Source organism: Chenopodium quinoa, unplaced genomic scaffold (genome assembly GCF_001683475.1).
Source record: "Chenopodium quinoa cultivar QQ74 unplaced genomic scaffold, ASM168347v1, whole genome shotgun sequence".
NCBI classification, from domain to species: Eukaryota; Viridiplantae; Streptophyta; class Magnoliopsida; order Caryophyllales; family Amaranthaceae; genus Chenopodium; species Chenopodium quinoa.
The window spans coordinates 4,437,829-4,465,774 of record NW_018743920.1 but is presented as its reverse complement, the minus strand read 5'-3'; the positions used below and the strand labels follow the sequence as shown (position 1 = coordinate 4,465,774).

General features: G+C 35.7%; 4 protein-coding genes and 1 non-coding gene across 6 annotated transcripts; 3 read left to right on the top strand and 2 right to left on the bottom strand.

Annotated features, from left to right (window-relative positions):
• Nucleotides 1–1,262: 1,262 nt before the first annotated feature.
• Nucleotides 1,263–5,437, top strand: LOC110688052. 2 transcript variants are annotated; one of them, XM_021864728.1, is made up of 4 exons: nt 1,263–1,538; nt 2,527–3,309; nt 3,794–4,132; nt 4,770–5,437. In XM_021864728.1, the coding sequence occupies exons 2-4, from the start codon at nt 2,557–2,559 to the stop codon at nt 5,046–5,048; spliced, it is 1,371 nt and encodes a 456-aa protein (XP_021720420.1). In that variant the 5' UTR covers nt 1,263–1,538; nt 2,527–2,556; the 3' UTR covers nt 5,049–5,437. The 2 variants fall into 2 exon arrangements, with proteins under 2 accessions (XP_021720420.1, XP_021720419.1); XM_021864727.1 differs by having other exon boundaries at nt 1,263–1,600.
• Nucleotides 5,438–6,151: 714 nt separating this feature from the next.
• LOC110687617 (berberine bridge enzyme-like 8) lies at nt 6,152–7,873 on the top strand. The gene has a single exon (XM_021864256.1). It carries the CDS (start codon nt 6,170–6,172, stop codon nt 7,781–7,783), a length of 1,614 nt encoding a protein of 537 aa, XP_021719948.1. The 5' UTR covers nt 6,152–6,169; the 3' UTR covers nt 7,784–7,873.
• Nucleotides 7,874–9,369: 1,496 nt separating this feature from the next.
• Nucleotides 9,370–12,489, bottom strand: LOC110688051. The gene is made up of 5 exons (XM_021864726.1): nt 12,200–12,489; nt 10,997–11,803; nt 10,400–10,735; nt 10,173–10,264; nt 9,370–10,083 (listed from the first exon to the last, which is right to left on the bottom strand). Exons 2-5 carry the CDS (start codon nt 11,642–11,644, stop codon nt 9,462–9,464), a joined length of 1,698 nt encoding a protein of 565 aa, XP_021720418.1. The 5' UTR covers nt 11,645–11,803; nt 12,200–12,489; the 3' UTR covers nt 9,370–9,461.
• A 1,232-nt stretch (nt 12,490–13,721) lies between these two features.
• Nucleotides 13,722–13,794, top strand: TRNAK-CUU. The gene has a single exon. It is a non-coding gene; the product is annotated as a tRNA-Lys (tRNA).
• A 309-nt stretch (nt 13,795–14,103) lies between these two features.
• Nucleotides 14,104–27,722, bottom strand: LOC110688049. Its single transcript, XM_021864725.1, has 11 exons — nt 26,767–27,722; nt 26,129–26,324; nt 25,864–26,046; nt 25,650–25,749; nt 25,513–25,543; nt 21,652–21,694; nt 21,159–21,311; nt 18,271–20,446; nt 16,792–18,151; nt 16,008–16,091; nt 14,104–14,708 (listed from the first exon to the last, which is right to left on the bottom strand). Exons 2-11 carry the CDS (start codon nt 26,185–26,187, stop codon nt 14,644–14,646), a joined length of 4,254 nt encoding a protein of 1,417 aa, XP_021720417.1. The 5' UTR covers nt 26,188–26,324; nt 26,767–27,722; the 3' UTR covers nt 14,104–14,643.
• Nucleotides 27,723–27,946: the final 224 nt, after the last annotated feature.

The following is a 27,946-nucleotide window of genomic DNA, read 5'->3' as shown; positions in this document are numbered from 1 at the left end:
TATTTAATAATTTCAGATAAAATTACAAAAGTTTAATATTTTTTTTTACTATAATTTATAATGAATTTATTAAATATAAATAAATTGTAAATATGATATTTTTTTCCGTTATATAAAATCTTTAATGTGAAATGATAAATTTTTAATAATTTAAATCCTAAATCATTATTCATTATTTTACCATATCTTTTATTTCGATATAATGAAATGTTAGCCAAACTGAAATTGATATAAATTAAATCTTTACATTTATATAAAATAAATCAATATATTTACCAATAAATGAAAAATTGTTGCGATATAAAATCAAATCTATGCATTGGAATTTTTTCATCATCTCTTAAAATAATCAAAACCATCCATATATTAAGTATATTTCTTACGTAACGCTCCGAATGTTCTCCAAAAATGCCTACTTTATTTATAAATATTATATTAGATTAGATTATTCCGTATTGTTTTAAGGCAAAAGGAAGATGGTTTAAAAGAAGGGGGTGGGTGTTTGGAGTGGTGGAGGATTAATTTTTTTTCTTAAAAAAAATATGTCTAACGAATCAAGACACGTGACACTATTAGGATCTATTCTTTTGAGCTGTTGTGGTCTGCTCTGCTCTGCTGAAATCTGCTTTGCTCTGCTGAGCCCAGCTCTGCTCTACTTTACTCTAGTGAGCCCTGTACTATTGAGTATAAATAAGCTATTATGCTCTACTGACACTGCTTTGCTCCGCTCATATGTTAAAAAAAACAGGACCTTAGTAAGTTAAAAAGACCTCCTAAAACTTTGTCAAAGTTATGTTAGGCATCGGTTTGAGAAGATTCCTAAAAATGGGACCGCTGAGTTAGGTCCTGTTTAGTTCACCTTATTTTTGCTTATCTGAACTTATCTGATTTGGGCTGATCTGATCTGACCTTATTGTCTGATTTGATCAAACTTTGACCTTAAGTGTACGATAATCTGTAAGGAAAAAATATATCAAGTGAGATCTTGTTAGATTCGTAATAATGTGTATTTTATTAATATATATAATTTTCATAATTTTTTCATTACGAAATTAAAGATATTTTTTCATTAGCGATTAAAAATTGCACAAAAAACGATGAAAATGATCCAAACTTTTTTTTTTTTCTGATCTGATCTGATCTAATATGAACTTATTCTTTCTAAAATAAGTAAAAATAAGTTGGAGTAAACAAGAACTTGATCAATAATTGATACTTTACGAAGTACGGACCAGTGACCATATTTTCTTCTCCTTTTAAAAAGTGTGAATTACGAAGAAAGCATAAAGGAACATTGGAATTTGGAAACCTAGTGGATCATCAGAGTCAAATTCAGACCATTAACCTCCCCCCCAACAAACAAATTCAGATTAATTAACATTAACCCCCTCAATTTCCTTACTTGTTCTTCTTCAAATACTTTCCATAATTTCACTGCACTCTCAACTCACCCGCCAAAATTCCATAACTTCCCGCTTTCTCTCTCTTCTGTTTCTCTGCAATGAATCGAAGTGGTGGTTATTCATCATCTTCAAGAGGTAGAGGTCGCCATTCATGGCGGAAAGTTACTGCCGATTCTTCTCCTGATTTTCATACCCCTGTAAAGCTTTCTCCTTTTTTCTCTCACTGTTTAGGGTTTTCCTTAATTTTTTAAATTGATTTGTTTTAGGGTTCTTTTTATTTCTTTTTGTTTGGGTCCTTTGGAAATTATATTCGTCGCATGCTGTTATATTTTGCCAAATTTGAACTTGTGATTCTTCTTTAATAATTATAGTAGGACAGTCAGTGTAAATCGATTAATTACTCTCTTTTTTTCATGGAAAATGTAATTTTAAATGCTTAAATTGATGGGTTTTTCCCTAAAAATTTTGTCAATATTATTAATTATCTAGGTCTTGTTTGATAGTGTTTAAAAGACAGATTCTTGACCTAAAGTAGTGGATTTTCCTTGTTTGTATACTGTTGGTGAACTATGCTTATGTTGTGGACTGATGGAGCTTGCTCAAATGAATTTCGTAGTATTTGATTTATAAGGTCTTTGAAGTATGGTCTAGGGGAAAGAGTATTTGGCTTTTATCATCCACAATATTGATTTCGTGGCCGAAATTATGGTGCTTCCTCTATTCCTAAATACACATGAAAGGGGTGGGTAATGTTGCAGATCTTGCAATTGATTTGAATGGAAGAAGTAAATTTCTTCCTTCATAGCAACGAGCCAACGATAGTATGTTGATACTGTATGACTTATGTAATGTCGGTAGGTATAGTTGTAACTGATTTCTGATTAAGTTATCTATAACCGGGAGCATGATGACGGTTGATGAATTTGTTTTACTAGTTTTGTTTTTGTGAAGTTTTTGCTGTGCCTAAAACAAGCATAAGATTGATTTTTGTATACTGCATTACTAATTTGGTTGTTTTTTTTTTTTTTTTTTTTTGGCACTGGTTTTGTTTTCTCTTTTGGGGGTTTGCTTAAGATCAACTAAGGAGCAATATTGATACTGTTTTGTACTTACCGTTTCTTAGGTTCAAGCTGATGCGCCTTCTAATACGCACATGTCAGGTTCTCTGGATAGAAAACCACATAGCTCATGGCAAGTAAAAGGGCATAACTCAGATGGTGTTGTCTCACAAAAATATGAGAATGTGACTCCAGACCGCCAGGGCCAGAAACATGGCAGTTCTATGCTCAGAGGTGGAGGTTCTTTAGATAGAAAACCACATGGCTCATGGCAAGTAAAAGGTCATAGTTTGGACAGTGTTGTCTCACCAGATAATGATAACATGACTCCTGCAGGCCACCAAGGCCAGCAACAGGGAAGTTCTTCGTCTGTAGGGGGGAGTTATATTCGTGGTGGTAGACAAAAGCAATGGATGACCTCCTCCAGGGCCAGCAATACTGCTGATTCTAGCCACGATGAACATCTAGGGCGTTGCTCTGTTGATGCAAAAGTTCCAAGAAACCTTGATCGCTCATTCATGGAAAATGTTGACAATCTTGCCGATATGTCTCGCCTTTCACTGGAATCAGATGTGGAAGTTAACCATTGTTCTGGGGCTGAACCTCTTAAAAGTACCGAGAATGAATTTGGCCATGAAAATAATGAAAGCTCTGACTGTGCTACTCCAATTAGAGTTTTTGATATATGCCCTCCAAAATCAGGTTCCATGATCATACTGAAACCATCCTTGTTAGCAAAGAATAGAGAAAAGCGAAATGAGATGAAACACTCTGTTGGTGGGCCTCAAGGAATTATTTTGAGATCTGGAATGGTTCTACTCAAGGGCTACTTTTCAACCTCCGAACAGGTGCCATTTTTTTTTAGCTTCCTTTGTTTTTATTGTCACATTAGATGAGATGAAACACTCCGTATTTTGAAATTTGGAAATTCTGTTCCTCATTGTAAGTGTAAATTTATCATGCCACATTGCCACCTAATGCTGCTAACCTGATTATTTATAAGAATATGAAATCATGTTTATGTGACAAGCCTAAAGGTGGCCTATAAGATCAGAACCATTTGGATGATCAGTAGCGTAGTATTGTACCATTGGCTTTAATTAAATTGTCACTCTTCCTGGTCATCAAACATAATAAATTGTTACTCTTCCAATTTACAATGTGGTGAAATTACTTATTTTTGTTGTGTTACAAACACACTACTCAATATTCTTTTCTTACGGAGGGGGAGGAGAGGAACTTCTGATGCAGAATTTGCTCCGCATTATTTTTAAACTTTAACTTAATACAAAAATCAAATGTATTGACATGGGCAAATCCTGTATTGTGTAGGCAAACATTTTAAAGAAATGTCGTGACCATGGACTGGGCCCTGCAGGTTTCTATGAGCCTCGTTTTCGTGAGGGAGGGAAGTTGCATCTGAGGATGATGTGTTTTGGTCAGTTTTGGGATCCTGAGGCCAGCAAATATGTAAAAAATCGACCAATTGATCAAGCAAAACCGCCGTCACTTCCACAGGAATTTCTACTGTTAGTTGATAGAGCCATCAAGGACTCTCACTCTCTTATAGCTAAACAGTCAAATAATGTAGAAGACATTCTTCCCCCAGTTAAGCCAGATATCTGCCTTGTAAATTATTATTCACAAACTGGACGGCTCGGTTTACATCAGGTTCGAAATTCTTAAGTTTTATCTGATTTTCTTGTATTGAAATTACATGCTTTAGCTTTCAGTGTGACAACCAACACTTTCATGTTGGAGAAACATTTGGACAGCTCATCTATTCTATAACATTAGAAATTGTCTTACTGTTGCTGTAACCTTTTTTGGTTTGTTTGCTTGTTTGTTGGCTGTCGAATGGAATCTTGTTAAGTCTTAGAAACAAGCAAATGATCTCCAAAATTGAAGTTAATGGGTATTGTATCACTAAATAAAGACCATCTTTGTAAGTTTGATAAAAAAAAACTCTAGCTTCTTTACTCATAGTCTCTAACCTAATGTCCCAAAAGCTAGAATGAAATTAGAAAACTGGTGTTTGCCGACTTGTTTTATGCTCTATAGCCTCTATACTACAGGGCCAAAGTGTCTGTCAGCTTAATAAGTTAAGCAACTAACACCATAATATTTACTAAAATGCCAATAGAAAACAACATTAGAGTTGGCTTCTGCCTTATGATTAAGGTGAAGAGTAAGTTGCCCCAGTTGCCTATCTGGCAATTAACCTGGCTTTTTTGTTTTTACAAATATACAATTCTATAGTCTCTAGGATCTCATGGCCTTGATTTATACATTTATCTGCTTGTTTCAGGACAAGGATGAGAGTCGAGAGAGTCTTGGGAAAGGAATACCTATTGTGTCTTTCTCCATTGGTGACTCTGCAGAATTTTTATATGGTGATCAGGCAGATGCTGAAAAGGCTGATAAGATCAAATTAGAATCTGGAGATGTTCTAATATTCGGAGGTAAATCAAGACATATTTTCCATGGTGTCTCTGCAATTCTGCCAGGTACTGCCCCACCATCTCTGCTCCAAGAAACTAATTTTCGCCCTGGTCGTCTGAATCTTACTTTCAGACAGCGTATTTAATCTGCTCCTCTTTTATTTTGGGCTGGAAAAGAGTAGAGGGAGGGGTTTTGTGTTTTTAAAATGGTGATGGTAGCATGGCACGGGATCCGGCCTACAGGCTACAGCCCTGTGTCAAGGAACTCTAAGCCCTGGTGTGTGTGTGTGTGTGTGTGAGTTTTTTTTTTTTTTTTTGGGGTGGGTGGGGGTGGGGGGTTGGTTGGTTGGTTGGTTGGTTGGAGGGGGTTAATGGTGATGGTTTGGATGCTAATAGACAAGCCATGGCTTCCTTATAAAAAGCCGAAGGAGAGAGACATGCCATTCTTCCTCCTTCCATGTAAATAGTAGAAACAGAGGATTTTCACTGATAATGGAATGCATATTTAAATGGAAACTTCAAATTTGTTGTAATATTTTCTTATTTGCACATAATTTCTCTCTATCTTTCTCCCTACCGCATTGGTACCTTTTTTTTTTTTTTTTTTTTTTTTTTTTTCTTTTCTTTATTCCGTATTAGGCCCTGTTTACTTCACCTTAAAAAAATAATATTCAGTAAAAATAATTTCAATTTAGCAAAAATGATTTCAGTTCAGTAAAAATAAGTTCAGTTTAGTAAAAATAATTTCAGTTCAGTAAAAATCAGTAATTTTAAAGAAGAAATATAATAGAAAATCAGTAAAAAAAACAATTTCAGTTTCGCAAAAATAACTTCAGTTCACTAAAATTAGTTTTAGTTCAATAAAAATAATTTTAGTTCAGCGAAAATAATTTAAGTTTCTTAAAAATAAGGTGAAGTGAACGGGCCTTATTATCTCTATTTTTCATTATCATCAAATGAAAAATAACGTATTAAGAATGGAGAACGTAATATACGAAGCATATTTTTTTAAAATGGGAATATGCTTTTATTTTAAATTTAAATGGAAAGAAAGCCTAATTATTGAGCATTATATTGGAATTTTGGAAAAATTTATTGATAGTAAATCAATTTTATGATATATGTTTCCTTAGACATGAAAATCTGCAAAGATAGTAATATCTGAAAGATTTGTGAATGCTTTAATTGATATGGATTCTGTTTTCTTATTACCAGTGTTATACATAGAAGAGTAACTACAAAAGAAAAACATTCTACCACACAAAAGATGATGCTCAAAATTTTGATTCTAATTTGCATTTTTTTACAAAAAAATGTATTAGCTTCAAAACATAATGTTATAGACTTTCTTGATTGCCTAACCCTTCATTCAAATACCTCAAATTTGATCACAAAAATTGTCTACACTCCACAAAATGCTTCATATTCATTTGTTCTGAATGCAAATGTTAGAAACTTAAGGTTCAATACGTCCTCTGCCCCGAAACCTCTAGCCATTGTCACAGCATCAGACAAATCCCATGTCCAAGCAACTATTTTGTGTGCTAAGGCACATGGCCTAGAGATGAGAATCCGGAGTGGAGGCCATGATTTTGAAGGCCTCTCCTATAGATCCCCGAACCCATTTATAATACTCGATCTTTTCAACCTTCGATCAATTGATATTGATCTAGGGAGTGACACTGCTTGGGTTCAAGCTGGGGCAACGCTTGGTGAACTTTACTACAGCATAGCGAAAATAAGCAATACGCGTGCTTTCCCTGGAGGTGTGTGCACATCTGTTGCGGTGGGTGGCCATTTCTCTGGAGGTGGTTATGGTAATATGCTTAGGAAATTCGGGTTGACAGTTGATCACATCATTGATGCAGAAATAGTGGATGTTAACGGTGTAATTCTTAACCGGAAAACTATGGGGGAAGACCTGTTTTGGGCTATTAGAGGTGGTGGGGCTGCTAGTTTTTGTGTTGTATTAGCATGGAAGATTAGATTAGTCCAAGTTCCAGAGATAGTAACCACCTTTGTTGTAGGAAAGACCTTAGAGGAAGGGGGAGGCGGCATTTTCGATCAATGGCAGCATGTTGCACACAATTTAGATCCAAACTTGTTTATAAGAACTGAAGCTATTTATAACCGGTCACATAAAAGCGAAAGCACCAACAAGACGTTGCAAATTTCGTTCTTAGGATTGTATCTAGGACGGTCCAAAGACCTTATTCAGCTCGTAAGTAAGGATTTTCCTCTGCTAGGCTTAAAGAAAGACGATTGCAGTGAGATGAGTTGGGTGGAATCAACTATAAACTACTACGGTTTACCTATGAATTCTTCCCTAGAGATTTTGCTAGATCGAGCTCCACCAGGCGGTTTGACGTATGATAAGCACAAGTCGGATTATGTAAAAGAGCCAATTCCTAAGGTTGGATTAGATAAATTATGGGAAAAGATAGTTGAAGTAGAGCATCTAAAATTGCAAATAAATCCTTACGGTGGTAAAATGAGCCAAATTTCAGAGACCGCGACACCCTTCCCTCACAGGAAAGGAAACCTCTTCAAGATTCAATACCTTTCTTCCTGGAAACATAACTCAAGGGAGATAACTCGTCGATATATTGAAGCAACGAATGAGGTTTACAGGTTTATGACTCCATATGTATCGAAAAACCCGAGGGAGGCCTTTCTAAACTACAGGGATATTGATATTGGATATAATGCAAACAATAGCTTAGCTTTTGCTACTGCATACTTTAAAGGAAACCTCCGGCGATTGTTGAGAGTAAAGGCTAAGGTTGATCCCGGCAACTTCTTTAGGTTCGAGCAAAGTATTCCTGTTTTGGCTAGCTACAAACACACCAGTTTAATACATCAGTCTAATGTAACACAGTGAAATTATTGTTTGTATTTCATAGTTGTTTCACAATTCAGAGAAATGGAATAATACTATCAATATATGATCGATATAGTTAATCATACATAATCAAAATACTCTCACAAGGAGAAACAATGACAATTCTTCGATACAACAAGTAAACTGAATTTTATGTCTTGTTTTATGCTCCATGTACGTCTTTAAAATTGTGTGTGAAATTATTTTTTATACATCATAAAAAAATGCTTGAATTTTCTATGCTATTTTTATATGACAAGATCATACTATTATTTGCTTCTTCATAGTTTTTTGTACATATCTTGACAACTGTTAATGAAAAAGCCTAGTCTTTGCATTGGCAGCCAAACTTCAACAGTAATTACAAATTACACCAAAAAATTTCCTTAATTAATTGGTAGCTCCAACTTAAAAACAACTAAACAAATTAAACACTCACCTAAGTCGAACCCAACAAATACCCATCATCAATTAATTAAGCATCACTATCAAACACCGTCGTCTAATTTACATTAATCATGTCAACAAGTAAACTAACATTATTAGTATTTATTTTTTGTTACAAACTCTTACCAAATTTTTAATATTTTATTCGTGTTACTATCATAATACTACATATAAAATATACACATAATTTCATGCAAAAACTCTTCTCTTCTCATCAAATATTCTTTTCCTCTTCCAAATCTATAAAAGTTTATGTTACAAAAAGCTGAAGAAAAGAAGGCAATCTAGCTCCAAAGAGGGTAAGTTAGCCATGCTGGAGAAGCAGGGCACATGCTTGATATATACTAAGTACTCCGTTGGTCCGGAATTAAGCATTACGTGGATACTATAATGTGAACTAGTAATGTGACAAGTAAATCCGGATGGATGAAGGTAGTGTTGTATATGTAGGCTTGTGTCCTGTCTCTCCATCTTGGTAACTTGCCCTTCATAACCTTCAAGTTAAGGCCACTCCTTTGACGTGGAAAGGTGTCGAAACCAGCAGCTCTGCATTCATTTGATGATGCTTCGCAGTTTGAACGAAAGAAGTGGGGAGAACTAGGAATTGGTAGTAAGGTTTACAACATGCATGTCGTGAACGTGCTGAACATTTTTTGTCTTTAACTTGCCGTCCATTATGTTGCATTCTTGGTCAGCTAATTTCAACATTATAAAGTTTTATAGTTGTCCTGATTTTACAGGTTTGATTATGAAGTTATTACTTCCTCTCTTATTTTAAGGTCTAGATTGTGACACGTTTAGAAGTAATCAGTTTAGATCAGTAAAAATCAGTTTTAATCATTAAAAAATGTTTTTTACATACTACATAAACACTAGTTGATCGGAATAATTCAATTTTGATTAACATTTTCAATTAGTAATAAATTACTCGTACTAGTTAGTTTAAGTGAAAATGAACGTATTTCATTGGTGCTTAATTAACCGGAATATTTCATTGAAATGGACATGATAGAATAGCCTTCAACTGGCCATCTTTGTATTACCAATAAATAAATAATTTACAGAATTTCCAGCATCAGAAATGGGGCATTTCCCAGGCTTAGTGTATGTGTGTATATTCCCCAAGGAAACAGATTGAATTTAGCATAAATTAATATCATAAATTAGATAAATTAAATGAAACAAATTACCAAAACTAGTGTAATTTACAAATCTTGATCTTGTATTAGAGTCATTTACGATCTGATCTGTTGTCGAGTGCTGATGCAGCAGAGTCTATATGTACAAGCAAGCACGCGTAAACTTTCTTCTTAAGCTTATCAATTCTTTCTGAAACACCATCATCATTATGTGCAGCATTACTCGTGCTTCCTTTCAATTTGTCCAACCATTCATTGGCTTGCTTAAGTTGTGACAATGTCACTGCAATATGATTATTAGGTTCTAATGATCTCCTCCCAATGCTATGTTTAATGTTTTTCTTCTCCACTCGAAAACCACTATCTAGTGCTGCATCCAAGAACTTCAAGAACCATGATCGCGATTCTTTCAGTAACATGTCTTTAGCCTCATTTATGTCACTCATTCCGTGCCCTTTAGACCATTCGAACTTATCACTCAAGCTTAATTCAGGTGCCGGCTTTAATGATTTCATGTTGTTTTTCTCATTATGGGAAAATGATGGTGCTGTGCTAGGCTTATCATTTCCCTGTGATGGCGAATTGTTTTGTAATATCAGGAGTTTATCCTTTGAAGAGCCTGGTTGATCAATTACTTGTTGTAGCGCGAAGAACTTTTCAAGGGATACGTGAGGATTTGAAGGTGAAGCAGAGGAACATAGATCAGCAAACATGCTGAGTGAAAAAGAATGAGTGTTCATTTGAACTGCAGGAACAAAACTAATGCTAAATGTTGAAGTACTGGTAAATTATGATCAACTTACTCTATACACTTGACAAGAATTGCAGCTGCTGTCGCTTCTTTCTGAGCTTCTGCTGCAATTATGGATGCTAAGTCTTTTCTCCTAAGCATGACCTTAATTATAAATATTAAACAACCAAACAAAAATTTGAGAAGCTATTATGCAAGAAAAATAAAATAAAATAAAAAAACCTCGATATTTTTTAATCATACTAAAGAAATGAGGAAACATTCAACAAAAATGAGTACCTTTCCTGGCTTCAAAAGGCTGGCAGGAAGAGCATTCCAGGGGGATGTCTGCTGGTCTGAAGTTTGAGTCTTGTCCTTTCCATTCGTCGAGTAATTTAAATTGACCTTTTCTTGTTTGGTAACGCTTTTTCTAGGGGCAACCTTAAGAGATTGAGACTGTGAGGTCTGTCTAGCAGAATCAACCTTCACTTCAAGAGTCTCTGGACGTGTCCGAGTAGGAGTCATTGGACGAGGATGAGAGGGAACTGCAGGACGTAGACGGGAAGGTGTCGTGGGACGAGCTCGTGAGGGAGTGACTGGTCGACTATTACAAGGAGTAGCAGGGAGACTCTGCCACTACAATAACCATCAAATATCAGCATAATAGTTTATAAAACAGTATTTTTAAAGATTGTTCTTTTTACCTAAACAAGCCCGTGACTGAATTTATTAACCTGTATTTGAACTTATTTTTTAAAGGTGAAAAGAACGAAGCCTTAGTATCATATGACAAGCAACATTCGCCTCAAACGAATTTTTCAGGACACTTGTTAATTTTTAGACATTTAGCAAGTCAATTAAACTCAAAATTTTCCAATATGAAATTGAAGTTCATACCTGACCTTTAGGCTCATGTAGCTTAGATTTCGAGACCACAGTCTTACCACCTCCAATACTTTCAGTATCACTGCTCTTCATACTGATAGAATCACTGCTACTAATTCTATGATGAGTTGATATCACGCCCTCCATATAACGCGATGAAACCACAGACTTCTCTTCTTTAATCACAAACTTATGTAGGCTCGAGCTCCTAACCTTCTTCTCTGGTGTCTTGCTAGCCATATTTCCATTGCTAAAGCTACGAGAATCAACACGAACAGGACCTTCTGACGGGTCTAAAATCTGCATCAGGTCCTTAGGATTTCCAATAAAAGGATTTCTGCCAGGGAGAGGCCTGATTCCGACTACAGTAGGGACCGGAGTACCAGCCTCTAAGCGATCAACATAAAAAAATTGGCCTAATTGCAATTTGTTGTTCAGGATGAGCTCGACATCTTCCTTGGACAAGGACACGTACGTGGAGTGTGAAGAGTCGGAAACCTTAAGAAAGAAGCCGTGATCAGGCCATAACTCTCCTCCACTTAAGGCCGGAACAATGCTGATCACTTGTAAGAGGACTGATCGATACTCCCCTCGAACTTTTACTTTCGAATCTATGCTCTGAAGTAGCTTGAGTAGCACCCCAGGTATTAGGGATGCCATTCTGATGGCCTTCAACTCTGCTCTGTATGCACTGTTTTGATGTACTTACAAAGCTTGATTGAAATCAGATCAGTTTTTATCTAGTTTTGCTCTTTTCGTTTGGCAAGTACTTGTCCAAATTCGCCCAAAGTGTTAGGGTCATAAACGCGATTTTTGGACCTGAAATCACCCAATAAAAAACAACTAGAAAGTGTTATGACCCAATAAGCGACTTATATGAAACTCGGATACACAAAATTATAATCAAGACGATCTAATTAGACAGGCCTAGGTGAGAGTCAATGGTATTACAAATTTTAAGGTTGGTCTTTAAATTCTTTCAGTTTGTCAACTTAGCCATAACAATATATACAGCCATTTATAGATTAACATCAGGAATATAGAAGTTAAAGGGTTCCTAGAGTTATGTACGCGATTCTTACAAACATTAGACCAACAATAACAACGGTTTAACACTAGTAACAAAAAAGTTTATAAAAATTATAGAAACAAGAACACATAAATCAACAGATAATAAAAATTGTACAAAGATAAATCACCGAAAGTTAAAATTACCTGGAATGTAAAGCAGAATCAAGGGAAAGAAGTAGGACAAATTCGGATGAACAATCAATCAAACAAGGAACAGCATCCAAAAAAAAACATCAAAAATATTTATGTAGGTTGAATTAGTGTAAAAATGAAGAAGATTGTTTCTGTTGTAAGGAAATTGATGATGAAGAAGAAGTCTTTTTTTTCTTTTTAGTTAGCTTTGCATGCCAGGCACGTAACTATCTACCTCTCTTAGTTTTCAAGTCATGAATTGAAGAACCAATTAAACATACACTATTCTTTATTCCTCATGAAACCAATTATAATACAAGGGACCATGTCACATATTATTACAATTATTTTGGACCCACTTTATTATTATTATTATTATTATTATTATTATTATTATTATTATTATTATTATTATTATTATTATTATTAAGAGTATGAAATTATATAAAAAGATTACTAAATTCTAATTTGATATGGGTCCTTTCAGGTAAAATTCTCTTTTCAGGAAGAGCAAATGAACTTATAGTAAAAGGTAATATGTCAAAAAAAAAAAAAAAAAAAAAATGATTTTTATTAGTTACTTTATTATGAAAGAAAGGGATGTTAAATCTTAAAATAAACACTTATCCAAAAATATAAAATGTAGGTGAAAGATCATGCAAGCATATAAAGATAAAGTCTAACTTTAATGTAAGAATGTATCAAACGTGTGACACATTAACATACATGGAGAATGTTTGAAAAGGTCTATTATTTTAATTAGAATTAAATATAATAAATAAAAGAAAAAGTACTAGGTCAAATTATTCTATTATTAGCTTATAAACATGTTTTCCACTCATGATTTAGATTACGTTGCAGAATACTTTATCACAATACATAATCAACCAAAAAACCCTGCTGAATTCAAGTACTGTACATTGTTGATATGCTGGATTATTGGACACCATTTGACTACATTTGAAGTAAAGGATCATATTCTTACTTTAATTTTCACTACTTTTAAAACAATTGTCTTAGTTTTCTTAGCTTTTTTCATTTAGTTTGGTACAATACAGCGGAAAATAGGGAGTAATTTGATTTGAATATTTCTCATAATATATCGGTCTTGCTTTAATACGTGAAGTTGTAATTTGACAGCTATAAATTATTAAAATTCTTAGTGTATACACCCGGGTGCAACATAAGTTATATATATTTGTTTCTTTAATAAATGTTGATTAAATAAGCAATAATCATCAAAATAAGCTTAAAATAATATTAAGTTCACTTTTTATTCGAATGTATAAAATTAATTTAAAACTAAACTTGTTATATTTGAATAAACTTCTTAGAACCAGAATAATTTTGTTAGAGTAATATATTATATAAAAATGAAAAATAAAAAAACTATAAGCTTCAGGTCCTCCAAGGCAAGCACCATTTTTCTTAAATCTTACGAGTTATTCTAATTACTGCATTGATTTCCTCAAAAAAAAATTATTGTATTAATTTACAATTTTCTGACGAAAAACACAAATAAGCTAAACAACAAGCCCGTCTAGCTCAGTTGGTAGAGCGCAAGGCTCTTAACCTTGTGGTCGTGGGTTCGAGCCCCACGGTGGGCGTTTATCCCTTTTTTCCCATGCTTTTTAAAACTCTTTCTCTCAAGATACGAAAACAATTGATTTAATAACTTACATATATTCAACTTTGATGTATAAATTATTTTCGTAAGATGGTCACTCTTGTAATTTTTTGTATTTCTCAAATTATTTCACAAGATTATCGCTTCGCTTTCATGACTTCTACTACGAATTTTTAATGGTAGAACTCGACAACTGCATGATTTTAACCACAAAAATCAAGTATGATTTAGTATTACTTTGGACCAAGTATGATATAGTACAACCATTCAATAAGAAATAAAACTGACATTGAGTTGATCAAAGCTAACCCAAACTTTAGGAGAGCTTAAAAAGAAAAGGGTTTAGAATTTTTACACTTCAAAAGTTGATCTTTACACTCCCAACCCTCAAGAATGCATTTTGCAATGCTCCTCTCACAAGAATGATTGTAAATATCAACTTCGGCAGTGCAAAAATCTCTTCCCTCTACTATTATTCCAGGACTTTAATCCCATGAATAGATGCAGTAAAATTTGGGTAGATAGGTGTAATACACAAGACATCTGCAAAGGAAGAAGAAAGAATGCTGTGGCACTACCAAAAATCACAGTATCATTCCGCCAATTGGCAACTGTTCAACCATTACAAATATACAACATATCTTGAAACCAACTACATCTCAGTAGTATCAAAGCAACAATAGATGCTGATTTATGGTGCTGTACCTGCTTTTTACCTCAAGAGTTCCCGAGTATGTTCTATGCTTCCCATCCTTAACATCACATTCTCTTGAGATGGTTCTGAGCATCGCAACAATCTTCCAGTATGGTATATGCTGTACCTTAAATGTTATCTGGGCTTTGAGTCATTTCCCTTGCTCCGGAAATTTGAAAGTGAGAAGAATGACTTGGGGGCTGAAAAAACAAAAGCAAGAGCAATTGCGTTATATTTTGCAACTACATGCGGCTCAACCAGAGCAGAAATCAGGGGCTATAGTAAAAACGCAAAGTATAAAAAACCAAGCAAAAAACAAATACCCCATTCTTCCAACAATAGTATTGACATCACAAATTATTAAAAAGACCTATGATATTGAACTGTTCATTTCGAAACAAGTACATGTGTTGGATTCTCAACACTTTAACATGACTACAGACAGACTCTTTAATTCGGACTAAAATCAATGATATTTTTAAAACAATAGCCAGGACAGACACTTGGACTCATACATGATTACTTGAATCCGAATAACAGAGTAATACTACTGTTAATGAAGTCAATATAGAGCCAAAACTGAAGTTCTCAGAAGAGGGATCAAATTTGAGAGGATTGTGATCTCAATATCCATGATGTAGTGTTGTTCCTAACTGCCTAGGACATTAAATACATAACATGCTAATTTGCTAAATACAGATTAATAAGAATTTGAAGATTGTTGAGAGGGGGAAAAATGTACTAAGATTTCTAGTTTATACAGCACACGAGAGTACACAAGCTATAAGCCATCTTGGTGCATGGTGATCACTCTTGGTTTTCTATCATTTCATGCTGGAAAATAAAATATGTCAAGTTTGATAAGAATTGAATTGCATGCTTTAAATTAGTTTGAACAAAATGAATCTGCTCTAAGGCATTATTGATGAGCTTATTTCTAAGCTTAACATACAAACACTAAGTGGATGATTAAACCTACGTCATTCATTAAGAAAAGATTGCATAAGAACATTGTCATGCTTGTTTCAATTCTCTTCTGAAGATTGCATAAGAACATTGTCATGCTCGTTTCAATTCTCTTCTGAAGTAGCTCTACTGTTATAAGGTCTTGTAGCTTTACCAAAAGCAATTAGTATAGTCAGGTTCTCAAATTAATTTGCTGAACTACCTCACAAGTGATGCCACACGACATTTCCCGATTCTCACCTTTACAACCAACCCCAACAAACAAGAATAAAAAACTAATACTGTGAGGAGAAAAGATTCTGATCCTAAGGTATCAAAGATCTGCAATCTCAGAAGAAAGAATAGCACACGAAACTAAACCAGGTTTTTTAAGAAGCACTGGCACCACGGCAAGATGAACAGAATCTCTCTCAATAAAGGGGTGTGATAACGGCAAATAATTTGAGTGAGTCTACTCGTGAGAGTACATTTAATGAGCTGAAAATAAAAACTAAAACCAACAATATATGAGTATAGCAGATCAAAGAATGAACCTTTCAGAGAACTTCCAGAAAGATGTTCATCCCTAAATTTGAAATTTGCTGGTGGAGTTGGGATTGAACCTTGTAATGTTTGAACTGCGATAAAACAGACATTCCCAGTTATACCTTGAATTTGCAATATTATTTTGTTAATATCATAAAATCGAACAAAACAGGAAACATGTCAATACAAAATCGGAAAGCAGGAGAAAAGAACAGACACACATATCTAAAAAAAACAAATTATGGCAATCAAAAATATCAAATTTAAATCTGAGTAAATTTCAAAGTTCTTCACATAACGATAAAAGAAGCTCAGCAAATAAAGATATACTCCCTCCATCCCACTAAGATTGCTCCATACCCTTTAATTCACTTAAGAGTTGGTTCATTTGAGAGCGTGTGGGGTTCTATTTTGGTCTTTTTTTTGTGGTTGCAAATGGGTTATCAAGTTGTGAATATATACAAAAAAAGGGAATGGTACAAACTTATTAGGTTATTTATTTTTGGTATATGGGCAAATCTTACAGGTTACAGGGGAGGAGGGTAATAGATTTATAGGCTTATAGCACAGTAGCAGAATTCTAATCCTATAGAAAACTAGAAACAATAGGCAACACATCACAAAATTCAGAACTTTAGGTTCAGAGATTTTGAAAGGTATTTGCAATAATTCAGCAAGAGGAGCAGATGTAAACATCATATCATAGAAAGGACTGATAGGAAAATCTGAGTTGTAAAATGATTATTAATTTTCAATTTCACAGGACAATAGTGAAAGAGAAACACAATTCACCTTGGTCATTGAACAGGTCATTATCATTGAATCCCTCGTCAGAATTATGACTATGTGAAAATCCCATTCTTGACTTTCTCAAATCTTCTGATGACCGATTAGTAAGATCTCTTCCATCTTCAGTATCATCATCCCCTTCTGATGTGGTTGCGGAGATCCAGTCTGCCAGACTCTCAGTTGCACGGTTCTTCCTTCCAAATTTCAAGAATCTCTTTAAACCTTTAGTCATGTCCTTGCGTGACAAGCTAGGTGATGAGTCACCAACAATAGGTTTCTGGGTAGCTCCCCACTTTTTTCTCATTCTAGCAGCTTCGGCATCTGTCTGTGTTAGAGAGTGGAAGTTCCAAGACGCAGGGCTCCCAACTGGTGAGTCAGACGCATCAATGTCTGAGATTTCATGTGAAAAGGAAAAAGGGTTATGCACACGTGAATTCCAAGACCCAGGACTTCCTCCTGGTGAGTCTTGAATGGATCCCATGGAACGAAAAAGAGAAGACATGGAAGTAGGTAATTCAGTGACAGAAGCAGGGCCTTCCATTCCAAGAGCATTGCTGTTTCCATACCCAGAAATTGCTGACTTGTCAGACTCCTGGCTCAATCTTCCTTTACTGTTGTCCATGTCAGCCGATTCTCCACCTACTGTGGTTTCAAAATCATCCTCTTCGTCTTTGGCTACATCTGTCATCTCTTCCGTTTCAAAACTCTCTTCATCAAAATCATGCCCATTTCCCAATGCCTCAACCATCATTGAAGCTTTTGCTCTACCCACACCAGATATATGTCCAACACCGTTACCTTTTCTTGGAAAAGCCTTTGATTCTATATCCTTTGAGAAATTAAGATAAACCTCATTCTCCTCTTTACCATGTTTTGATGGTGTGAAGACAGCATCATCAAGATCATCAGAATTACGGGAATCATTCAATTCCATGGGATTAGCTGTGCTCTTTCTCAAAGAGTGAAGTCGTCGTGGCTTTTCTTCATTAACAAGTGGCAAATCTTCACTAACACTCTTTTTGCGAGCATGGTTTCTTCCTTGAGGACGGACTAGTTTACTTCCTGCAGGTGATGGCTTTGTGTTTTCTTTTCGTAAATCAGAGAAATTAGGAACCGACTGTGCAAGAGGGTTATCATAAGGCATCCTTCTTCTCCCTGCAGCAGAATTAGAAGCTTTCCCAGAAGACCTAGGAATAGGTGCTGCAGAGTTACGAGGTGTAGAGGATGCTATACTTTTGCTGGGTACAACCTTTCTGTTTTGTGCACTTCTAGAAGAGGCATCTCCCAAATATGTCTCACTGAGCTTTTTTCCAACAAATTCAGCTTGATCTTCATCCCCATCACTCAAGAGAGAGTCAATAGGCTGATCAAGACGAGGAAAAAATAATGGTTGAAATTTGAAAAATCATAAATTAGGAGTCCCTTGACAGCGATTTTAGGTAATTTTTTTTAAAATGGACTTTCAGCAAGAGTGATGCATACCTGCTCTCTCTTCAATGCTGATCGGGAATTATATGATCTCACTTTCTCTGACCGCCGACGAACATCATTAACAGAATTTCTCTTGTTTGCAGATCCTGCCAGCTTGACCTTCATCTCAGCTCTACTTTTCTCAAGGCTATCCTGCATTGCCTTCATCTTAGATTCCTTTTCAGTTCTTTTTGAACTCCAGTCATCCCGTAATTTGGCATCCCTCTTCTGCATATACTTCTGATACAATTTTCCTCTAGAATCATCTGTAAAGCTAAGGCTGTAAATGTTTTGCTTTGGTGTGACATCATATTCCTGATTACCAACAAATTTCGTCATTGGAGTAGAATTGTTCCTCTCTTTACTACCAGAACCTGCTGCAGGCTCACCCTCGAACTTCATGGTAGTAATCTGGGCAGGAGAAGCCTCTATCACAGGTTTCTTATTGACAGAAGTTATTTCCTGCTCCATGAACATATCAACAGGCCTGGTTCTCCGAGCAGAATTTGATTGATCAACAGGAGCACGAAGTTGGTGCTCAGCAAACAATTTCTCAAGCTCGTTTGCCTTCAATTTCAGATCATCATTCACCCCCAGATTAACTTTTGGCTGTCTTACCCTCTGAACTTGATCCACAGAGAATGAAGATGTTGAGGAAGAAACTTCCTTATTCTCAAATACATTTCTCCCAGCTGAATCCTGCTGGATTCCAGCACCACTCTCTTCCCATCTAGCCCCAGGTTTCTTCATTTGATCAAAAGAACCATGCCCTTGAAATTTTCCTCTGTACGAAGCAGAATTTTCCATTTGTATTAATAAACTGTCGGCCTGCTTCTCAAATGACCCAGAATCTTTCCTTCCAGCCTTATCAACTTCTCCCCCTACATATCTCCACCTAGGATCAGCAGGCATGGAATAAGCCTCACCTCCTTTGTTCTGAGTAACAGCCTGAGAATAAGTTTCAGACGCTGCTGATTCCGATGCAACGTCAACTGTTCTCCTACGAGATGTCCGGTAAGTTGATCTGCGAACCTGCTGATCCCTCATCTGCTCATCCTCAATGTCACATTGTACACCACCAGAATTTCCATCCATGGCAAATGCAGATGCACCAAAATTCTTCCCTGTATCCTCCTGTGGTTTGCTTCCACCACCCAGAGAGCTCTTTACCTTCTCCTCTGTGGCTATCTGATCACAGGAATCCAACTGCTCTGTTTTCCCAGGCCGAGATCTAATCTGAGTCTGAATAGAGGATGGCTGATTCTCTAACCTGAATTCCTCACACTTGCCAAAAGGCATCACAGTTGAACGGACCACCCCACCACTTTGTTCATCCTTCAATCCCAAACTCTCTGATGATCTCCCTGAGAAAGATGCGATTTTAGAATTTGCCTCAGATGCCGGAGACTCCTCCAAACCAGAACCACCACCAGATAAAACAGCCGATTGGGAACCAAATTTCGGTCTCACCAGCACCTTAGATTCCTTAACGTCCTCCGCCTTTAAATCACTCTGATCCTTAGATTTTGGAAGGAAAACGGGATGGGGTATAGAAGTGGACGTGGGTGTAGGAGTGTTGGCATTGCTGTCAGGCTCCTTCCTCTCCCCACTAACATCAATACTCATGTCACTCGCACCACTCCATCTCCGTAAAACAGCCTTGTCAGTTGAAGAAGTAACGTCGGATGACAGTCGACGGAGCTCAGGTTTTCCCCCACCAGAAACAACAGTAGTAGGGGAGGGGGAAATATCCTTCTGAGCCTTGGTCTCAAACATACTTATTCTTTCTTGCACGCTGAGCCGTCTGGTGAGCTGAGGTGTCTGAGTTGACGTGGAGGGAGATTGTTCTGACTCAGTCGTTGAGTTACAAGTAGAAGTGGTGGGGACCGCAGTTTTGTCTTTTTCTATGTCCTTTTCTATGGCTTTGGCACTTTCTCTTTCCTCTCCATCATCAACAGAGCTAGGACTGGGCTCCCTAGAAAAGCGGCGTAAAGGGAAGGTGACCTTGGTGGTGGTGGGAACGGGGGAGGGCTTAGGCTGGTCATCAGAGGGTTCATCAAGGGACATATCGGAGCTGCAGGAGGAGCGCAGGGCAAGTTCGGAGGACTTCCATGTTGTCGGTGGTTGGCTGTTGATGAAGAGGTCAGCACGTCGCTGAGAAAGGGTGATGAATTTGCTGCAAGCTTCACTGCATGAAAATGTGGTTTTGTCAAACAAATTACTCAACTAATTATAGAGGTCAAATGTCACACTTTGCAGGGAATGAAGTACATGTGTATTGAATAGACCACATGCAGAATGAGAATATTCTATTACTACCCAGATGTAATAATATATACATTTACATTAAAGTATCAGGAATATCTGCTAATGTTAAATTTACAATTTTGTAATGTAGGATGAGCACAATAGAAATACCTAGAATTGCCCCTGTAATATTTTACTCTATCGATTCCTTTATATATTGGTAAAACAATATTAATTTCCATTAATGACAATGAGTGTATGAAGCTTAAAAAACTGTAGAATCCTTCAAATGCCGTACATTTTTTTTTTTTTTATTATAGACCTATTGAGTTATTGTAGTTTATGTCTACACATGGTGGGGAAAAAAATGAGTATCTTCTGTCCACCCACTAGAATTTCCTTAATTTCCTATAAAAAAAAACCAAACAGGATGAACCAGAAATTAGTTCTTATTCTCCATGAATGCATTTTTTGAGTTTTACACCTGTCTCTTTTAACAGGATTAGTCCAAATTCCAGAGTTGTCACTTGTGTCCTGTAATTTTTTTTCTTTCATCTTTCCCCATACTCTTTCCTTCACACTTACTTTGTATATTATAGTGGTTTGGAAAAGATGCAAACAAACTGAATCCGGGTGCTTTAACATACAATTACCTGAGGCGATGAGCGCCAAAGCGATCTGCAAAATGCTGTAATCCTGATATCGTTACAGGATTGAAACCAGCAGCAGAAGCACGGGAGCAAGCTGTAGTCAAGTCTTCCTTAACTGCTGCAAGCCGCACATCAATGGCTCTCAGTAGCTCCTTCCTGAGAAATCAGAAAGAACAAAATCATTACATTAAATAAAGGGAGGGGGAGAAAGCAAGACCCTTCCTTTCCATAGCATCATCTTCAAGCATGAAAGACCTAGTAACCTCTAGCAATTACCCAACTTATACATCCTATCATACCAGTGTTTGCAGTCAGATCAAGAAGCCTGAAATGAAATTATAATCCAACATTTTCCACTATCCATTTTTCTATCACCTAGGACAGCAGGTTCTCAGAAAGAGCGAAAACTCAAATGTGTGGATCAAGAAGGCTATGTAATTTCACAGAGATTGTACTCAACATCCACAGAAAGAAGCAAACCAAATAGAAATTTTACTTTGTGGCATTGGATGCCGCAGAAGCTCCAGTTCCATCCCCACCTGGTACATCAGAAAATCCAGTTATTAGAGAAATTTGCCAATCGTATTCTATCACGGAAACAATTCCAGTAACAACAAATAGAGGATATACTAATGAACAATCAAATTTCTGAGCCGCAAGAGCACTGCAGTTAGTTGCTTCAATAAAATAATGATCACAGAAGTGGTTTACCATAGAAATGTACAAAAGAATTAGCAACCACATGAAAAGAAATGAAAGTGCGCAAGGAATATAAATTGAAACTAGCTGAATCATACCAACAAACATATCACAAAGTTCCCATACTCTTAACAACAACAACAACAACAAATAAAAAAATAAAAAATAATAATTACAGCATTATTTTTTTTTAATAATTACTGATTCACTAGCATTTAAGGATTGGTTAGGTCTAACTCCAAACTTTGAATCCCAACTTCCCAAGTTATGAATATTTTTACATACATAAGTCAGATTCTCAGATCGGGCAAAACTAGCAACATAATTAATATCCATTGTTCGATCCCCCAGAAAATCTTGACCTATTGACTTTTACATTTCAATGGTATAGCCTTAAAAAATTTAGACTTACAGGCCTCCAACGAATGAACCATCTAACCCCATTAAATGGCATCAAAAGTCCTGTCCACCTCAGCACAAAGAAAAAATTCCAGTAGATAAACTAATATTTGAAACCACTTTTTCAACTGCTACAAAGATACTAAAAATTATCTCCATAACAACACAACTGCTGGAGGAATTTATCTCCATAACAACACACCAAGTGAGAGAAGTAACCAAGATGAGTAAAAATTGACAGCTTGTACTGTAGCAAGTGTAAAATTACAAATGAGGCAAAAACAAGCTGACTCAAATATCTTTGGTGCATAACAAACTAAACCTGCAAGGTTTGTCCAAATTAGGTTCGGTTGGTGCTGATTAATATTAGTAGAATTATGCACACCTCTGCAAAGGTAGCACAGTGGTAGGGGATGACAACACAGATCAGAACAGCCAGAAGCAGGAAGAAAAAGGAAAATACATGAAAGAAAGCAACTGAGGAATTTAAAATTTTGAGTTATGCAAATATGAGTGTTGAGAGGGGGGAGGGGGGGGGTGGAGGTGAGAACTGACGAGACCAGGAGAGAGAAACTAATGAGTAAGGTGAGATTAATTTTTAGCAACTAAACACATGGAATATGGCATTTGGTCCTTGGTATCATCTAGTTTGATATTAAAGCCCATACCTAATACCTTTGGTTGAACACTTGAACCAAACGGAGCCTTAATGGAACAACTTATTAGCTCAAGTAATTATTGGAGTAGGACTACCTCTAAATTACCAAAACGCCACTTATATGGGAAGGGGAAAAAAATATATATAAAATAAAGGACCAGTCATCAATTAATTGATTGAGGTAGTAGTAAGTAGTAACCAATAACTAAGAAAACACACAAATTGAGCTAACAAGATTGAGATCCTAGAAAGTAATGTTACATTGTATAAACTGTCTTGGTTACCTTCAATTCTCAATAGTTACCAATCTTGTTTAGGATATATGTTGACTTCATGCAACTTCAAGATTTTTGGAAAATGTAGTCTTGCCCACACTAAGTCTAACGGAGATGGAGACCTTTGTTTCGGAGGGAGTCAAAACCATTAAAATGTGTAAAGACTGTAGCTAGACAAGAGTTCGAACTTTACCATTCATAATTTTGGTCTGGACATCTATCTTTCAGAAGCTATTTTGAGACCTCAGTACGGACTCCCACCCCCAACACCCCCAAATAAAAGGCTCCAAAACAAAGTTTATGCAGACATGAAAGGTGGTGTTGCTTCACAGAAGCGCTACTAGTAATTATTCTATAGTACGAAACTTACTAAAACGAGTACAACCCATTGCAATTTCTAATGACATCTAAATTCAAAGAAAAATTGAAGCAGATGTAAGCAGAAACATCCATAAATAGATAATTACTGGAAAAGATGCAAAAACACACCGAGTGTCTTTTGTCACTTAGCCATTTCTTAAGTTTTACAGGCAAACATTTGGCGAATCAAGTATATAGTGATACAGCTGGTACCAAAGGCTTGGTTTCAACGGATTCAATGACCATCATTAGTTTACTAGTCCAACTCAAAGTGCGCTAAAGATATTCAAAGCAAAGTATCCCCAAAAGCATTGATAGTTGTGATTCAATAAATTGACAACGTAAGCTATCTTAAATTTCCTTAACAACATATATGCTCACGAATAACCACCAAAAATAAAAAGTCACACAGGCACTTGGATCCAATTTTCCTGATACAACATTAAATGCTACAGAAGAAGAAGCTGGGTATATTAAATGTCCCAGATAACTTCCTATCAAGGGAATTTTGATCAATTCTCAGATGTAGAACAAAGCATCAGGTACATTAAACCTCCTAAATGCCTCAATTTAGAGTAGCAATGTCCTCGGAGAGGCATCTCAGTGATTCCATGGGAACTATAAATCATAAGAGAGCACTATTTATCTTATAAAATATGAGCACAAACGTCCAATAGCTTATTAGTCTGTTTTCACTTCTTTACTATTTCAAAGATAAGATTGTTTACATCCAAGTATCCAACACCTTTTACTCTGTCATAATGAGAGCCTTTTTAGAGAATATTGTATGACCTTGAAGCTGTACTGAGAGTCTGAGAAGCACAGACATCATCATTTACCTATTAACTCCTAGGACAATCTTAAACTTTTGGAGGCCATTGGGAATCACACAGTACAATTACAAAAATCTCCAAAATAAATGGGCCAGAAATTGCAAATATTATAAATCAATAGTACCCAAGCTATCTCAAATTAAAAAATTCAAGCCCTTGGTCCTTAGTTCAATGTGTATTCCTTAAAGAGTCTTAACCCAGTATTTTGCAAGATGATTTGTACCTGATAAGCTCAGGAGTATAATACGGAGTAATGGCTAAACAACCATCTTCCAGCTCAAGGACCTAGACAAGAGAATTCACTTCGGCATATCATATAGTATTTTCTCTGCACAATCGTTCTATAACAACAGGTCCAAACACTATTAGCTGAATTCTAGCATATCTCTTCTGCTCTAGGACCCATTGAATAACATCCAATTTCCAAAGTTTATCTTAACTTTGTAATCACCCTAAAACAAGTTACGTGATAGCATATTAAGCCCCAGATTTTAGATACAGATCCAAATCTCCATAATAGGTCTCCCAAACAATAAAGCTGCCCATTGCCTGTTGGGAAATAGGTTCTGTATCCAAGCAGCTTGGTTATTTGACTAAATCCAAATATTACTGTTCGGAAATGCAGTAGTAAGCATTAATTTATATTATTTATTGTAATGATTTGTAATAGCTAATGAAATCAGCTTTTAAAGAATTTTGCAAAAGCTACCATAATTAGCTTTCAAGTATTCTTCTTCTAGTTACTTTACTACTTCAACAGCTAGATCTTCCAAACACCTACATTAAACAACTATTTTGAAAACTAACCTCTAATGGCTACATTAAAACAGCAAACACCTAGTTCAGCAATCACCAATTACAATTTACAACAGCCAGATTTTCCCAAAATTGACTGCTTTAACCTCATCCTGGGAAATCCCAAGAAACTCTTTAATGCTTCCCTACTAACCTTCACATAGATTGGAACTAGAAAGTGAAGATGCATGAATATAGTTGATGGCATATAGTGACCTCACTAGGAAGGAAAAAATGACAAATCAGGATCCCAGATTAAATTATGTTTTGCTCTCCAAAGGGACTATCTACAAAATGTTTTTTTTTTCTTTCTAAAAAGCAAAAACAGATGAGTGTACCTGATGCACTCGATTGATCATCACCTGCTCCCTGAAATGTAAGCTTTGCTACTCAGTACATTATATATCAGATAATAGAACCATAATAGAACCAAAGCATGGTGCAATGAGAATGACAATAAAAAACAAAAAAATACCTGTGAGTAGATTCTGCGAGCTGCTTCTAGCTGGGACATCTCTGCATCAAATGTGTTGACCATTTCCAAAACCTCGGGTGTGCCAACAAATCGCACAAATCTGGAAGAAGTAAGTTACAATATATCAACAGATTTACTTGGCAATAATAGAACAAGAAAAGGAGTATACTTTAAGCTACTAATCACAAAGTATTCCTGATGGCAACATGCTAACCTCTCAAGAGTCCCCTTTGTAAACCATGTCTCTGCATTTTTATATCTGTCCACCTCAAGTTTAATTGACTTCACAGCCAATGCAACCTGCTCTTCTGCAGTCTTTAAGTGAGTAACATAAGGCTTTACAAGTCCTGATGCGAGCTTCTCCGTAGTGCCATCATAGGAAACATACAGCTCACAGCTGCCAAGCAAACAAAGAAGTAAGCCATTTAAACACAATCCATTCCACTAATTTCACAAATCCAAGCAAAGTAAATCCTCACCGTGACCGTCTAGGAGACAACTGAAATACAGCATAATCTAGAGGCACATCTGATGTCATCTTCGCCTTTTTAACACAACACCACTCACCCTAGTGCCTCTCCCAACTTCTACAATCTTCGCCTCACAAGCATACGTATGTACAATACAAGAAGCAATCGCGATTTTTCAGTGCTTAATATAGAAAAAACTCCACACCTGTATGACAAGTTCCAACACAACCTTAGCTACATTAACAAAACACTAATAATTAAACCTACCCCAAAATTCCAAATCAATGCCAATATAGTACCAAGTCCATACTGCAGTCAACACTTAATGTAGACTCCAAACAAGTATATACAATAGCTTAACTTACAAATGTACAACGAAGAATTCAATGTAAAGCTAAAGTGACAATCAAATCAATCAACTAGTACTTAAACACAGTAAAAAACCCAATATATAAACAGCAATAGATCCCAATTATGAAATCAATAATGGTAAATGCAGTAAAAAACTTTGCAATTTCAGATACTCCTGGATCTGATTCCAGCTACTAAAACCCAATCAAACCCATAATCTGAACTAAGTGAAAAATAACCAGATAGCAAAATTACAAGAAAAATCAAAAAGGGATTTCTGGGAATTAAAAACTTACCATAAGATCTTAAAATACCCAGAAAAGATCGTCACAAATTCAGTTCAAAATTGAACCCAACATTTCCACCATTAAAAAAATCAGTATTAATGTCAAGTTTTAATCTCAGCTAATCCAAATCTCTATCAATCAATATTTTGGTTGTTAAATTTCAAAAAAAAAGAGAGAGAGAAAAAAAATAGGGGGTTTTAGATTAATTTTTTAGTGGGCAATGAACCCTACAAAAAATGGGGATGAAATGAAATACTACTAGTATTAGTATTACTATTACTATTACTACCCACTGATGATTTATGCTTTACTCCTTTCTCAAAGTGAACCCCCACAACACCCCTTCTTTCTTTCTCTCTCTCTTTCAATGAATGGTCACTTTCTCTTTCAATTTCTCTCTCTAAAAATCTCACTTTCTCTCTCTAATTACAGAAATATACACAAAATACAGAGTTTGTTCTTGTTCTTGTTCTACAACCCCAGAGAAAAACAGAGGAGAGAGAATGGGAGTAAGAGAGGGAGATTGATTTTTTGGATTTTTGGAATTTGGAATGTGTTTGTGTGTTGTAGAGAAGAGTGTGAAATAAAAAAAAGAAGGTTTTTTTTGTTCAAAAATTGAAATGGGTTTGACTATAGTAATGGTGATTAACAATTAAAATAGCAGATTAGTAGTGATGATTATTTACAGAGAGAATAATACAAACAAAGATTACCCAGTTCTGACTTCTGAGAGTTCAAATTCCTTTCTTTTTACATACTATGTTGGTGGTGAGAGTGAATTTACTTTGGAATTTAAGTGGATGCTTTAACTTTGTTCTTTTTGAGCTTCTTATTTTTAATATGTGACTTAGGTAGTCAAGGTAGGTTTATAATTTTTTTCCGAGAAATAAAAAGGTGGTGAAATTAAATTTGAGAAATCTAATTCGATCCTGCTGATGTAAAAAAAATAAAAAAAAATTCTAATTCGATCTATGATATCAACTCAAATCAAATTTCAAAATAAAAATAGTTTAATGTGATCTAATTTTAAACGAGTAATAAACTAATTACAGCAATAGACTTGAGTATTATTCTTCTCAAATCAAATAAATCAAAGTTTTTTAACTATGATTTAACTCAAATCTAATCCTGTACATTTACTTGGTTTGTATTGGATCTGCATTACAAGTGTTTGGATCCAATAAAATCA

Excerpts from the sequence above, each read along its gene's own strand:
- LOC110688052 (XM_021864727.1), top strand. The coding sequence starts at position 1,502 with ATGAATCGAAGTGGTGGTTATTCATCATCTTCAAGAGGTAGAGGTCGC. Across the intron at positions 1,601-2,526 it reads CTCCTGATTTTCATACCCCT|GTTCAAGCTGATGCGCCTTC; the intron begins GTAAAGCTTTCT and ends ACCGTTTCTTAG. Across the intron at positions 3,310-3,793 it reads ACTTTTCAACCTCCGAACAG|GCAAACATTTTAAAGAAATG; the intron begins GTGCCATTTTTT and ends TGTATTGTGTAG.
- LOC110687617 (XM_021864256.1), top strand. The coding sequence starts at position 6,170 with ATGATGCTCAAAATTTTGATTCTAATTTGCATTTTTTTACAAAAAAAT.
- LOC110688051 (XM_021864726.1), bottom strand. The coding sequence starts at position 11,644 with ATGGCATCCCTAATACCTGGGGTGCTACTCAAGCTACTTCAGAGCATA. Across the intron at positions 10,265-10,399 it reads GCCTTTTGAAGCCAGGAAAG|GTCATGCTTAGGAGAAAAGA; the intron begins GTACTCATTTTT and ends TTTATAATTAAG. Across the intron at positions 10,084-10,172 it reads ATTCTTGTCAAGTGTATAGA|CATGTTTGCTGATCTATGTT; the intron begins GTAAGTTGATCA and ends TTTTTCACTCAG.
- LOC110688049 (XM_021864725.1), bottom strand. The coding sequence starts at position 26,187 with ATGACATCAGATGTGCCTCTAGATTATGCTGTATTTCAGTTGTCTCCT. Across the intron at positions 18,152-18,270 it reads CAGCATTGAAGAGAGAGCAG|CCTATTGACTCTCTCTTGAG; the intron begins GTATGCATCACT and ends CGTCTTGATCAG. Across the intron at positions 14,709-16,007 it reads TTCTGGAAGTTCTCTGAAAG|CCCCCAAGTCATTCTTCTCA; the intron begins GTTCATTCTTTG and ends TTGTTTTTTCAG.